We start from the raw sequence: 15,022 nt of genomic DNA on the forward strand, positions 1-15,022 counted from the left end.
GTCAAAGGTGACCGTGAGCCCGAGTGCGGCTGCAGCTGCGGGGTGTGTGAGCGGCCGGTGCCGTGGAGGTGAAGAGCCGAGTGTACGTGCGGGCCTGTCCGGGGTCGGTATTTAAGGTGAACGACGGCGAGCCTTTACGTTTCGTAGCGTGTGTTGAGCTGGAGGGGATCCTCGAACCCTACCCCCACAGCACCGCCAACCCCATGGCTGAGAGTGGTGCTGTGCCCACCATCATCAGCTTGTGCTGAGGGTAATCACAAGGCATAACGTGTCTCAGCCAAAACCAAAAGGCACTCGCAGCTAGAAGTGCACTTTCACATTTACACGCTAAAACAGCGAGATCGCATGCGAAGCTTTTAGTTAAGGTGCTGTGATTTGGGGAGGACCATCTCTTCCCCTGAGCTTCGATGAGTTAGAATCATAGCTCCTGTTTGTTTGCCTGTAAGAAGCTGGTTTGCTTTTGCTGTGGGTGTTAGTTGAAGGATAAAGACTGCCATACAACTGGCACTGTGGGGAGTAGCATTGCTCTGGCAGACCTTAGACGAACTGCGCATTGTGACTGCATGACCAGGTCTAGTATTAAATGTGGAGGTTGGTGGCCCTGCATGTGGCAGGAGGGTTGGAGATTCATGATCCTTGAGCTCCCTTCCAACCCTAGCCATTCTGTGATTCTGTAATTTCCAGGTGTTGCTGGGGCAGCTTCACCCCTCGCATCAGCTGCAGAGCAGTGATGCTGTTTGTGCTAAAGGAGCACTGTGCTGCCTTTCAGTTATTAATCGTTAGGTATAAGCTGCTGTGCAACTGTGGTCGTGTTTGCAGTTGATGAGGTTTTGCAGCATGGGTTCTCAGAGTGCTCACAGTGAATTGCGGTGCATGTTTTTCCCACGTGACTGCATAATGAGTTTAAACTTTACTGTTTGGTTTAAAACTTCAGCATTCACAGCTTGAATCTGCATCTGGTGTGTGCAAGTGACATCCCACTGCTCTTTGTGTCTTGTGTCAGTTGCAAATCCTAGCAGGCACTCTGTGTGTCTGCTCAATGACACAGTCATGACAGCGATGCTTTCGGCAAACATCCCATGAACTTAAATTGCTCGTAGAGAGACAGAAGCTATGAACAGCTTTCTGGGCACTGAATCACAGAGCAGCGCTATGTGCTGGGCTCAGGCTGCAGTAGAGGTCCCAGCAAGATGTGGTCCCTGAAGCACTGGGAACTGGAGTCCCATCCGTGCTTCCAGTGGCTTAATGCACCGAGGGAGTGGAAATTATGGCTCAGCTTCAGCTCACTGAATTAAATCAGTAATTTAGACCATAATTCTTGTCTCTTTTGTGTTTGGTCTTATCAGCGGAGGTTGTGAATGATGTAGGTGTTAGCTTAGGGAATCAGCATGCCCTTTTGCCTTGCAGGGCTCCTTTGTCTAACAGGTATGGTTGGAAGCAGAGCTGTCTCTCTGAGAAACAACACTGCTTTGTATGGCAGCGTTTCTCACATTGACTGCTTTTCTAACGTGTAAAATGCGTCTACAAGGATCTTCTTTACCATATGCCTGCCAAGGCCCCTAACGCAAGGAAGTACCTCGTAACTTATCTGAATCATGGACAGGAATTTCTGTGTCAGTTGGTTTTAGTGTGGATGATTACGAGAAGAGTGTAACTGTGCTGGCTGTTGCTGAGCCAGGAATGTGTCCCATCTCCAGTTTTCATGTATGGTGACACACCTACAGCTGCTTAAGAGGAAGCACAGGGGGCTGAAAGAGAGTCCTCATGTGAAATACTTCAAGTTTGGTGAAGAAAAGCTTGAGCAGTAGCCGAATTAGGAGAAACTATTTTGCCTCATTGCTTTTACTTGAATAGAGTGTGGTGCTATAATAGCTGTAGCTGGAACTCAGATGCAGAACGTATTACATCTTGCTGCTCTAAGATGGCATATTAAAGGACATTGTGGAGCAGACCACTAATGCTTTTTTTTTTTCTCCCCTTGCTTTGTTTTTTAGAAACCAAGTGCTGGAAATGTTTGACCACGCATATAGCAATTATATGGTAAGGAAAATACCTGTTTGCTTCTTATTTTTTTAATTCTTATGGCTGACCTGGGAAAGAAAGCCACCTCCAGTACATGATGTTCTACAGGTGCATCAGGAGGGTATTGGGAAAAGCAAAGCTAAAATAAAGAAGAGCATCTGTATGCCCTTCAGAAAAGGCTGAACAGATTTACTCAGGAAGAGAGATATCAGAAGAGTTACAGATTGGTAGCTGGGAACTCTGTAGTCATCTGATCCTGGAGAGTTTGGGTGGTTCCTGTTTATTTTGTGGGTACAAACTAAGTCAAATACTTCTTGTAAAGGAAAGTATGTTAGATGCACTTTGGTAGTTCTTGTACAAACAAGTACGCTTTGTAGAACAGAGCAGGAAAAAAGAGAATTTGATGTCTAATCTATGCATTCTCTGCTCTTCTGAGGATGTGACTGTCATATGACAGCGAGCCACGCTTGCTTTGGTTTCTTCTCATATGGCTTGTGATTTTCTGAGCAGATGTCTTCATGCTCTCAGTATGCAGAGCCAGTTTGCAATCTAATCAACTTTGAAATAGGTTAGCTTAGGTTAGATGTGTTCAGGAGTGAAGAATTACTTGGTGCACTTTCTCAAGTGAATTATTTTTAAACATGCTCTGAGGTAATACATTACTGAGGAGAAGTTGTACATGTGGCTAATATAAAATATGTGTTCTTCCTGAATTTAGCAAAGCAATTCTTGTGTTCTTTGTGGCTGTGGTAGAAACCTCTCTTTTCAGTTGCACCTGTTCCTGCAGGACAGACGTGTCAGTATCGTGCCACGTGTCCCAACATCTGTATCATGACTTTACTCTTTAAAACATAGGGAAGCTTAAAAGCTCGTCAATTAAAAGTGTATATACATTATGAGTGGCATTGAATTATCGTGTAGAAAGCCAAGCAAGAGTATTTTCATGAGTTGCAGTTCCCTTCTTAACATGAACTCTTGCTTTTGGGCACCTTAGCAGTTCAGTTAGTGTCAGGCTTTTTGGCGATGATTTGTAGCCAGTTCTGGGTCTGTTCAAGTCAGTTGGCTTGATTTTCTAACCACATTCTGAAGGAAAAACTGTTAGGTACTTGGTCAGATTGGACAAAAATGTGTATGGCTGTAGTGGGGCTCTGTGCTCCTCCTGTTGGCTGTGATAAGCTGGGAGCTGGTACGTGTCTTGCCACATCTGAAGCAAGAAAAGTTCTAATTAAGGAGAGGAATGACTTCAGCCATCCTGGATACTCTGAAGCCAAAAGGATATTTACTTGCCTTGTAGGCTGGAGCGCTGAACAAACAGAAGTTGGCTTGTTTGTTCAAAGCTGAGGAAAAGATTAGGGTGTCGAACTTGATTCCTACAGCAAGAAAATAGTGTATTTTTGCATCTGCTTCTGAAACAACCAGCTGAAAAGCTTTGCTTTTCTGTTTCTATTAATAAGTGTTGTAGAATTGAGTTTGCTGGAAGACTGAAAATTGATATTTGCATGCCCTCCATGTTGTAGGTGCAGCACCAGGAGCAGTATGTCTTTTTTCTTTATCCAAGTGCCATGCTGCACTGAACACACTGTCCTCACTTAGGAAACGTGATCGTCCTCCTATCAGATTGTGCTGCAATTCCAGAGTATCCGTGGAGCTGTGTTTGTACAGTAATCCCCTGAAGGATGCTGATTGAAGCATGTGCCATATTTTGTATTTCATGTCAGTCTCCTCCCTTTGAGGTTACTTGAAGGGGACAAGTTAAAAGCTGGGGATCACTTGCTATGACAGCCTTTTCCTGTTCTAGATAGTCTACGTGATTCTGTTCTCCCAAACACTTCTGGTTCCTGTTCCTTATGATGTAGACTAAAGCCTACTTTCTCCTTTTATTATCACCATTTTTTTTCCATAACTTAAGCCGGTGATCTTAACTTGTTTTAACTTTTGCCATGTCCTCCTTCAGTCTGTTTTTTTCTGAACACTTTGCACAGATATTCAGAAAAACATCTGAGAAAAACATGATCTAGATTCTGGCTTTTGTAACTGTGCTTGAGGAGAACAAAGAGTTGTGCAAGGACCCAAATACCCGGGTAGTAGATGGGGAAACAAACCGTCAGTTTCAAAGAAGTTGCTGTAAGAGCTGCTTATTTATAGAAGACTGCTTTTCCTTTGCCTTTCTATTTCATGTTTGAATGTAGGTTGTTTTTTTTTTTTTTAATGTATATTTGGATAGATTTAGAATATGTTTACGTGCAGTTTCAGCTGCAATAATTTAACTTTTTTTTTAACCTGTCCTGGTTAGTTACTCAGGCCGTAAAAAGGTGCAGTGCCAATTTCCTGATGGCATCAAGTGGCCTCTGTCGCCAGTGTAGGACTTCTAATGCAGAAGTAATTCCTTGTGTATGTGCTTTTTTTTAATTAGGTCTGTTTAAGATTCATCTTTCTGAACGTTATTGGCCCCTCTTGCAGTTTTTCAGTAAACCTCTCCTGCTGCACAGTGATGAATTTCATATTTACGTGCACTTCATGAGATATCCTATTTTGGTGGCAGCTTAAACCTACAAGGCTTACAGCAACTCAAAGCATGAACAGGGGTTTATGCAGTGTGCCTGGCTTAGTTGAATGGTGCCCTGCTGTTACTTCTGCCTCGGTGCCAGGAAGTCACATCACACTGCTGCCTGCTCTGTAGGGTGCTTTTCTGAAAGAATGGGAGTAGCCTTTGCTTTTCCTACACATCTGTAGCAGTGTCCTGCTCTTCAACTGGATGAAGCTTTTAATGAACTTGGTTCTTATGAAGCTTCTTCTGAATGTTACCTTTTGTTCTGCTTTGTGTAGTGACTTAATGTACTGTTTTACCTTCCAAGTGAGTTCTCGTATCAGTCACTGATTGTGACCCTGAGTCACTTAGATTCACCTGGAAAAGTTCCCAAAGTGACTTTGAGGTCTGACTCCCTCTGATTTGTCCATGAAATACCAGTTCCTTGACAAAGCCTGCATTAGTACCAGTTCTTCAGCTCATCTTTAAGATAATTTCTGCCTAAGAAATGTAATAATTTTTGTATGCACCTTGTTTCTAAAAACACAACTGTTAATCCAGATTAGTGGTGAGTTGCGGGTCTTGGTATTTTTTGTCTGTGCTGTTGGTTGTTGCAGACTTCTTTGGGAGGTTGGAGAGTGAGGTCCTGTTGCTCTGTTCAGCTCTGCAATTTATTGTTTTTTAATGAAGTACAACAGAACTGGACTTCCTTTTAGCAAGCTCTGAAGATTTACTGGGATGGCTGTAACAGTTCAAACTATCTTCCCTTGTTTCCCTGCAGGATCATGCCTATCCAGCTGATGAACTCATGCCTTTAACTTGTCGTGGACGGGTGCGGGGTCAGGAGCCAAGTCGTGGGGACGTGGATGATGCCCTGGGAAAGTCAGTGTTTGAAACACTTACTGCCACATCTACACCTCTAGGAATCTACATACAGCTTGCAACCTGTAACGCTTGGCTGTTCAGCTGGCGTGCCCAGACTATTATTTGTTGACAACTGGGGACATGCAGATCAGTAATTTGTTTCAAAAGTTCTCCTATGAGGGGAAAAAAAAGCTATTGGGAAAAAAACCCGTAGTTGTTTAACTTCTTCCAGTTAGGCAGAAATGGCTTTTCCATTTCTCCCATGATTTTAACTGATGTGGATTTGTACCTTAAGCAGGAAAAGAGAATTGACTGCTGATTAAGATGCAAAGATAATTTATATATATATATATATAATATATACACACACACACACACACACACATACATACATATACACACACACTTATATATAAGTATATATAATAAGTATATAAATTATCTTTGCATATATATATTAAGTATGCATATATATATGCATATATATATAAGTATTAAGATGCAAAGATAATTTATATACTTATATATATATACATATATACTTATATATATACACACTTATATTTATACATATATTTATATATATATGTTCTGCAAGTGTTTTCTGTAGCAGAGCTAAGTGAGCAGAGCTGTAGTGTTCGTGAATGTATCACAGAATCATAGAATTGCTCAGGTTGGAAAGGACCTTCAAGGTCACAAAGTCAAACCACAACCTAACCAAGTAGCTACTGAATAGGGCTTATAGGGGTTTAATTTTCAGCTGCACAAAACAGTAAGCTGCTATCCATTATGCTGGCCTTATAAGTGATACTTAAAATGCTTTCTCTAGTAGAAGGCTCTGTGAAAACATAATTAGTCAAATGTTCATCACATGCATGATAGCCTGAGGCCCTTGCCTGAGTATAAACTGTCATTTCAGAGCTGGAAGTTCTTCATAATTTTTCTCTTAGGATAAACTGTAATATAAAGTACTGATTCTTTAGCCAACAAAATGTAGATTTTAAATTCTCCAAGCTAAATCGAGCGATCAGAGCCACAATTTAATTTCTCTAAGTGTTTCTAATAGATTTTTTTTCCCCCACAAGTATTGTCTGTATGCGGACAGTTTTGTTCCTAAAGCAAATACTTAAAAACAAATAGCAGCAGGTGATGGTTTTATTGGTGTCCTTCACCAGAATGGCATTAATCAAAGCCAAAGTGCTTTAAGGTAACACACTGTATGCTATTGTGTCATTTGGGTTATTTTTGATTACATACAAAACTTATTCTACAGATTCTTACGTAGTCCTGCTATCTTTAAAACTGCATGGATCAACCTTGGAGGTATTGAGAGAGATGGCTGATGAGAAAGAATTGTTGAAAACTTGGATTTTTAACCTGGCCATTCTTTTTAATGACCTTTATTTACTACATAGTAGCTTGCTGTCATTTGAGTGAAAATGCCTTTCAGTCCTGTAGTTGCACTGAATGGTTCAAATACTTATATTTCTGCATACATACCATTGTATGGTCCTAATAATCAGCTATATTTTTAGGCATTGGATTTCTTTTATAATACCTTTTCTTGCCAGCTGGCTCATCAGTTGTGTTCTATACTATTCTTCACAGTCGTGTGGTTGTACAAAGGGAAATCACAGGATGAGACAGTTGCTTCATATTCTATGAATTCTTTTCCACGAGTGCTATCTGTCTGTTAACTTAAGAATGACTTCATTGTGTTTAGCCAAACATCCACCCAACTTGGCGTGCACTAAACAGGCCCAGAGAAGAATAAGGGATTAAGACAAGTCTTGTTGCAATACTCCTTTTGCAAACAGTGCATCCTACTGCAGTTGGGTACCACGTGTCCCTTAAAAGCCTTGCAAAGTTACAGAACAAAATAATGTTTTCTTTATTCTTTCATTACTGAGTCAAACACTGTGATTGCAGCAAACAGCAGTTTTTCCTGAAATAGCTGTATGGAACGGTTTCTGATTGGAGCAAAAGAGTTTGGAGTGACTTTTTGATCTTTCCAAATAAATAAATCTTTTTATTACTTAGTAAGTCACCATTCTTTTTAAAAAGGAAAGGTGGGGGAAGAGGTTGAAATGAACTTTGAACAATGTTGGGTCTCTTTTCAATAGGTTTTATTGGAGAAAAGAAATAAAAATGCTTACAGTAGCTTTGAAAGCTTTGCAGTAAATAAAGGAATCTTTATAATCTTCACTTCCATGTTACTGCTTTTAAAATTGCTATTAAATGACCTAGTTTTTAACTGCACAGGTTTATAATGAATCCATTTTACATCTTATTTCATAGGTTCTCCTTGACCTTGATTGATACCTTGGACACTCTTGTGGTAGGTTTGATTTATTGGTAAACTTGGGAAGAACAAAAATACTGTCTTCTGGTGTTCAGACCTAACTTTAGATTTGTTTTGTTTAAAAAAGAAAAGATATATACATCTTCATCACCTGTCATCTTTAGCCATCTGTTGGAAGTGGCCACTGCTGTGGAACTTCCAAGTGCTGTGATGGTGGTTGTCAGAATTCATTGCAAGAATACTAGAACACTTCTTCTGTATTTCACTGATGCTTTATCCTTTCTCGGGCTCTGTCTTAACAAAAATGTAAGCAAGTTTTTTTTATCAGTTATAGCTTCAAGTAATTCTTACTAAGAGGTGAGTACCTCTACTACCTACTGAGGTGGTTTTCTTAAATTGCACGTACATGTTTTGTGGATGAATTTGCAGGGACTTAAATGCATATTTAAGAAGTGCACCCTGGGCACGTGTGCCAGGAAGTGTTGCCACAGCCTCTTCCTGAAAGATGCCAATTGTCAATATAGTACTTTCCATTACACTTCAGTCCCTTTTTGATATATCTTGTAGTCATAAAATAGATTTTGGAAACTAGGGATCATTTTTGGCCATTCACATCTCCCAGCAAAGAAATTTAAAGCTCTGAAAATCCTGACTGCACTGGCTTGATGTGTGACTCATGTAATGCTCATCTTTCGACAGCTCTTCTCTCCTCATGACTGCTGTGAGATGACCTTTGGCTGTCCCTGAATCACAAATGTTGAAAATGCAGAGTCTGTGACTCTCGGATTATGGGATTTTATTCTTTTCTTGTCTTAGGGCAGGATTAATACTTGCTGGATTTAAAGGCACTTAACGGTAATGAATTGGATAAGTCACAAAGTTCTTGAAGACAGATTAGAAAAGTCAGTGTGAAAGCAAACCTGTAGGAATGCTGGAGCATTCCTTCAGGCAAAAGGAGAACACTGCTGGGAGGAAAAAGGCTGAGGGGACAATTCACTGAGCTTGGGATGTGGCTTAGATAGGAAGCTTCTGTTAACTGGAGGCAGTGGAACAGCCCAGTCTGCTTGCATTGTCGGTGCACCCTGGTGCACTGCAGTTATGCTGTGGAATAGAGGAACACACAAACAACTGGGTAATAGTTAAGGTACATTCTTTATTCTTTGTTCTTTGCATAATGCTTTCATTTGCTTTCTTCTATCTCCTTAGAAAAGCAATAGTAGTAATGTCTGTTAACACTGTATCAGAACACGACCAGAATACCAATGTAGGGCATCTGAAATGCTTTCCTTATTAAACTGTTGCTCTTGTTCTTCCACGCTGTATGACTGCATAAAGCTGCGTTGGAACCTAAACTCTTGGTTATGTTTGTATTCCAGGTGTTAAATAAAACCAAAGAGTTTGAAGAGGCTGTAAAAAAAGTAATAAAAGATGTTAATTTAGATAACGACATAGTTGTATCTGTCTTTGAAACCAACATAAGAGTCCTTGGGTGAGTAACTTTCACGTTTTCAGAGTTCTTTACAAATCTTATTTTTAGTTAAATGTCCTTAAGGCGTTCGTCTATGCTGTGTCACCTCATTTAGAATAGTTGTTCCTTTGTCAGTTAGCATAATTCAACACTTGCCCTAAGGAAGGTTTTAAAATGCTAGGCAGGAATCAATGCAGTGGTACTGAATCAAGCTGACCCGGTCTGACTGCTGCAGGCACAGCTTCTTTGATTAAAAAGAACCTATGTGTGCTGAAGGAGCAGTGTTCTGTTGTAATGAAACAGTCATAAAGATTGCACTGCTCAATACTTGGTTTAATAGAGCATTTCAATGCTATTTCTGGACTTAGGATAGGAAGCTATTTCCTATTGGAAGGGACCCGTGGGGGTCTCCACTCCAACTTCCTGATCAAAGTAGGTCAGCTCTAAGCTATGTGCAGTGAGAGGTGCTAGCTGTCAGCTGTGGATGAATTGGTGATTCATCTGTAGCTTGGGAGAGTCCTAAACAATAAGAATTGCTCTTAAAATACTGACAGCTCTTCTTGGTGGTGGTTGCCTTCCTGAAAATTGTGATCATAGCCCAGTTATTTATGTAGTCATCCGCATCACAGAAACTGCTGCACTGCTGTTTAGATGGATGTACCTACTGAGCTGTGGATGTTTTCTCTTGTTTTTAGTGGTCTCCTTGGTGGGCATTCAGTGGCAATTATGCTGAAAGACAAAGGTGAATACATGCAGTGGTACAATGGCGAACTTCTGCACATGGCGAAGGAGCTGGGCTACAAGCTTTTACCTGCCTTTAACACCACTAGTGGTCTCCCTTACCCAAGAGTAAGTTCTGTGCGTTCTGCAGTTCAGAAATACTTCCATAAGCAAAATCTGTTGTTTGGTTTTAATCTCAATTTCTGCAATCTCTTGCACGTGTATTAAGGATACGGGGGGGGAAAAAAAACAGCTTTAGGTGCTTTGAACCCCCAAACTTCCAGCTCTGGCAGTTCTGATACACACTGTTGTGTGTAAATAATGAGCACAGAAATATTGTCTCATTGCTGTCTGCTGATTTCTTGCTCCTCTAGCCACTAGCAAGTAGCTGAGAGTAATTCTTGTTTTTGCACGTATCTCTCAGCCGGTGAGAAATTAACCTGTGAACATAGAACTGGTTCGACTTCATAGTCAGCATCTGATCTTTAAGAGGGCAAATGTAACTGGGAAGCTGTAATTAAAAACATTCACTGAACAAAATATCTGTCATATTCAAACAAAGCATGGTACGCATTCTTTGAATGACAGATTCAGGTGCAGTGAATCAACGTTTTTCTACTTGGAAAAGTCTGTTGCAAAACGTTTGGTGTTTCTCAACATTTTGGTGTGGTGACCCTCCCTTGAACATGCCTGGTACAAAAGCAGGTCCATCTGCTGGTACCCCCTGCAAGCAGGAGTACTGAAATGTTTGCAGAGCTTAATTCCAGGAGCACTTCTGATGGTCTGAGTTTGGGTTTTCAGGTAAATAAATTGCTAGGACTTGATTGACAGGATGGTATTCTTTAATCAAATGTCCAGTGAACCACACCACAGATCTTTGGGCATTTTTGTCTTTGTTCTGGATGATTTTGTGTGTGTTTGAAGTGGCAGAACGTGGTGAAGCAGAGCAAAATTGAAGGTGGGGGGTGTGGTCTTTTTTGTCTTGGAAAATGTGTGGATCTAGTTGCTCTACAGACGGGAATGTGAATTCTTTCTACACAGGTGTAAATTCTTGCAGCTAGTAAAAATAAAGGTAGCAATCTCTGCTTTTCTTTAGGTTAATTTAAAGTTTGGTGTGAGACATCCAGAAGCACGAACAGGAACAGAGACTGATACCTGCACAGCTTGTGCAGGTACCTTGATCCTTGAGTTTGCAGCTTTAAGCCGATTCACAGGAACATCTATATTTGAGGTTTGCTTGTTTTGATCTCTTGGTTTTGGGGGGATTAGGTACTCATTTGCTTTGTTACATTTTTATAATTTGGGATGGGTGCATATCTTAAGGGTTCTGCAGAAAAGGTCTTCATGCATTCAGGTTTGTGTTTTAGGTTTTTTTTTTCTAACAGTGTTTATTTGACTTTCTTGATAGCTTAAAGGAAGTGATTTTGTTTGAAAGCAGTTACAATAATACAGAATTAAGCAACAAACAACCTGAAGACTCTAGCAAGAGGATGTTATTTACGTAGTTTTAAGATAGAGAGGTCAGGGCAAGCAACAGGAAAAGTGACCCTTTTTTTGAAGGTCCGTGAGGTATTTGTATCTGAAAATGCAACTTAAAAGGGAAAATTAATCACTCTTGTGATATTTCTGCCACGTATCCTGCTAGCAATCAGCATTCTGCAGGCATTTGTGCGCTGCCCTTCTTTGAACTGTCTCTTAGTACCTGTCTAGATAATATGCTCACTTGTTTTAAATGTTTGCCATTTGGTTGAGATTTACTGTTTGGTAGTTAGTAAACACCTCTTGCTCAGGTTGAATTATAGTCTCTTGAGAGATTCAGTGAGTCCAAGAATACTAAGCAGTCACTGCAGATGATAATGAGGTTTTTAGTATGGTAAGAAAACGCTGTTCTGAAATTTTGGGTTAGACTTTGTCTTAACAATATTTTTTTTTCTGTTTTCCCTGTCACAAAGAGGAAAGATTAAAATAGTAAAACAACAATATGTCCCTTTTAATGAAGAGCAGAAATCATAAGACCATCAGTATTATGGTTTTGTGCTGTACATTAGAGTGTATTTTTAGAAGTGCTTCAATAAGTACAGCCCCAGTGAAGCTGTACAACACCTAACCAGGGGTTTGATGTCAGCAGAAAGCTAAATGATATTTTTTAAGGTTATGGGTGGTGTTTTTATTCTAAAGAAGGCAGGCTCTTTCAAATCCAGATCTGTGATCTTTCAGTATGGGCCTGGTGTAATTACTTGCATTGAACGTGGACTGAACATGCTGCTACTTAAGTACATGCAGTATTGTACTGAGTTTTACAATTCTGTGAGACATGAAACATCTCAATAGTTCACAGCATCTTAATTTCAGTAGACAATAACAGTCTTTATCTATTTTCTTCTGTAATTTCCTTTAACAATGTTCTGTTGCTGCAGGAATATGCACGGAAAGCTCTTGACTTCATTTGGGAAAAGAGGCAGCGCAGCAGCAATTTGGTGGGTGTTACAATTAATATTCACACAGGAGACTGGGTCCGCAAAGGTGAGTGCTACTCTGAGTCCAGGCTTGGTGAGAGCAGGTGGTTTGGGGCAAGGAAAAAATGTTGACAATTTCCCCCCCCTCTGTTTATATAGACTGTTTTAAAAAGTTAATGGGATGGGCACTTGGAGCAAGATAAACCTGCTGAACTGAGCTGACTTTCCTCTGAAGCGTACTTCGGTTGAGAAACTAATTTTCTTTGTTTCAAGGGTGTTCTCTGATTCACTTTAATGCTGAGATAGGAATGCCTTGGGATGTACTTTCAGAGGTCCTGCTATAAACAAACAGTGAAAATACAAATAGGACTGTGGTTGTATATGGCACTCAGTAGAAAACTTTTCATAAGGGGAAAGAAGCACAGCCAGCTTAAATGCATGTCTGTGTTATTATGTTATTGGTATTGCAGAGTCTTACTGTAGGCATACAGCATTGTATATCTGCATCCATCCACCCCTTCATTCTAGTTACAGACAACTTTTACTGAAAGTGTCTTTGAAATCAAAATGAAGTTATGTGAAAGTACTCTTGTAGCTACTTAAAGTCAAACCAAGTTTTGATTTTCTACTGCTTCCAGATAGTGGAGTTGGAGCAGGAATAGATTCATATTATGAATATTTATTAAAAGCCTACGTCTTGTTGGGAGATGACAGTTTCCTGGAAAGATTTAACACGGTAAGTTAACACCTTGCTCAGGGTTGTTCCTCCTGTTCTGGCTAATTTAAGACTGTTGTCAGTCATCTGTATTGTAAGTCATCTGTTAGTCTGTGATCTTTAGCAGAATTTTTGTGACTTCTGATGTCTGTAGTGCCAGCTCTTTTCAATGAGTTTGTGCTAATCTGGGTTGATTTATCCCCTCAGCAGCTACTGTAACCCCAGCTAATGAAGGTAGGGATCTTCTGGACAGTTTTCCAGTGCAGGAGAATCTGTATTTCAAGATTGTCATGGCTGGTATAATACTGAAAAGATTTCTTTAAAGCAGTGAGGCTTTGTGTTACAAATCATGCTACAACTTCTTTCTGTTCTGGAGCAACAAAATCTGAAAATCAAAACCCAAATTTTTCGTTGTGTTGCAGATCTTAAGGACCAGCACACATTTAAGTATATTTACTTAAATTCCTAAATTTGCAAGGTTATTCAGTAACTCCATCAGCATCATTCTTTCATAAGAATATTCCTTCTTTTGAAAATAGCAATATTCAATAAAAACATTTTTTTATCTTAAAATCATAGAACCATTCAGTTTGGAAAAGACCTCTAAGACCATTTAGTCCAGCTGCCATCAATATTGCCCTCTAAGCCATGGCCTTCAGTACCACATCTACCCTTTCCTTAAACACTTCCAGGGATGGTGACCCCACCACCCCCCTGAGCAGCCTCTGCCAGTGCCTCACTGCTCTTTCTGAGAACAAGTTTATTCCTTATATCCAACTCTAATTGTGTTAGCTACTTGTTTATGACTTGGCTGCTGAGTAGCCCTTTCTGCATATGTTACTTGGGAAATGTGACTTGAATTGCACTGTGGAGCATTGCAATACCTGCTACCTGTTTTGCTTGCAAAACTTGAAACTAATAGGCATTGCCAAATGCAGTAATGATTGGGAGTGTTGTACTTGTCCTTCCCTTGACACGGAATGCCATAGGGTTGTTTATATAAATCTGTCTTTTAAAGTGTGTTGATAATATAAGCTTGTTATTTTCCTGTTATTTGTCAGCACTATGATGCCATAATGAAATACATTAGCCAACCACCTCTCCTTCTTGATGTCCATATTCATAAGCCAATGCTAAATGCTAGGACCTGGATGGACTCTTTGCTGGCTTTCTTCCCAGGATTGCAGGTAATATTTAAAAACCCATGTACAGATTAATTTTAATCAGAAGGGTACAATTAAATAGACTGGATATATAATGAGCAAGTCAAGCTTTGTCATTTGGTTTTCAAAAACACTGAATTGAGATTTCTGTACTCGATTTCTATGCTATGGTGCAAATTGATGTGCATCAAGAAAAGCACGTCCATATGATTCTCATCCTTCACTCCTGAAGGCACTTGAATTAAATTGCCTTTTTAGTAGTCTAGAGACAAACTTTCTAGTTTGTCTGCTAGTTACATCCTTAAGACAAGCTGAATCACGTTTCCACCACAGTTGTCTGAAAGTGGTAAAGATCCTTTTTCTATGCAGGCAGTCTTCCTGAGCTCAGTGATGTGCTTAAAAACTTCTTATGGATTATCAATGTCTTAGAATGAAAGAGGGTAATGTTTATAGTGTGTATCTGCTGCAAATGTAGGAATTGGTGTGCAGTGTGAGTGTCCCTAACTTCAAATATTATTTGTATGTGTGGTAAGTTGGTGTCAATTTTGTTACTGAACTTTAGGTATTGAAGGGTGATATTAGACCTGCTATTGAAACTCACGAGATGCTGTATCAAGTTATAAAGAAGCATAACTTTCTTCCTGAGGTAAGGTGATTGGGATTTGATCATATAAATTAATTGTTAATTTGAACAGTGTCAGCTATCCATTTGAAGCAGCAGTAGGTTTCGTGTCGTTAAAATCAGAGGCTGACTTCCACGACATTCTTATGCAATTTACAGTTCT

The 15,022-nt window shown here is 39.9% G+C and overlaps 1 protein-coding gene across 1 annotated transcript in view; it reads left to right on the top strand.

Moving 5' to 3' along the window:
• EDEM3 (ER degradation enhancing alpha-mannosidase like protein 3) overlaps positions 1–15,022 on the top strand; it is a 29,571-nt gene that overhangs the window by 543 nt on the left and 14,006 nt on the right. The window contains exons 2-11 of the mRNA XM_085231377.1: positions 1,995–2,040; positions 5,331–5,431; positions 7,712–7,751; positions 9,092–9,204; positions 9,879–10,032; positions 11,000–11,134; positions 12,321–12,426; positions 12,998–13,095; positions 14,136–14,261; positions 14,800–14,883. Coding sequence (XP_085087503.1) covers positions 1,995–2,040; positions 5,331–5,431; positions 7,712–7,751; positions 9,092–9,204; positions 9,879–10,032; positions 11,000–11,134; positions 12,321–12,426; positions 12,998–13,095; positions 14,136–14,261; positions 14,800–14,883 — 1,003 coding nt within the window. The remainder of the gene's footprint in view (positions 1–1,994; positions 2,041–5,330; positions 5,432–7,711; positions 7,752–9,091; positions 9,205–9,878; positions 10,033–10,999; positions 11,135–12,320; positions 12,427–12,997; positions 13,096–14,135; positions 14,262–14,799; positions 14,884–15,022) is intronic.

This window comes from Meleagris gallopavo, chromosome 10, assembly GCF_905368555.1.
Source record: "Meleagris gallopavo chromosome 10, MGAL_WU_HG_1.1, whole genome shotgun sequence".
Classification (NCBI taxonomy): Eukaryota; Metazoa; Chordata; class Aves; order Galliformes; family Phasianidae; genus Meleagris; species Meleagris gallopavo.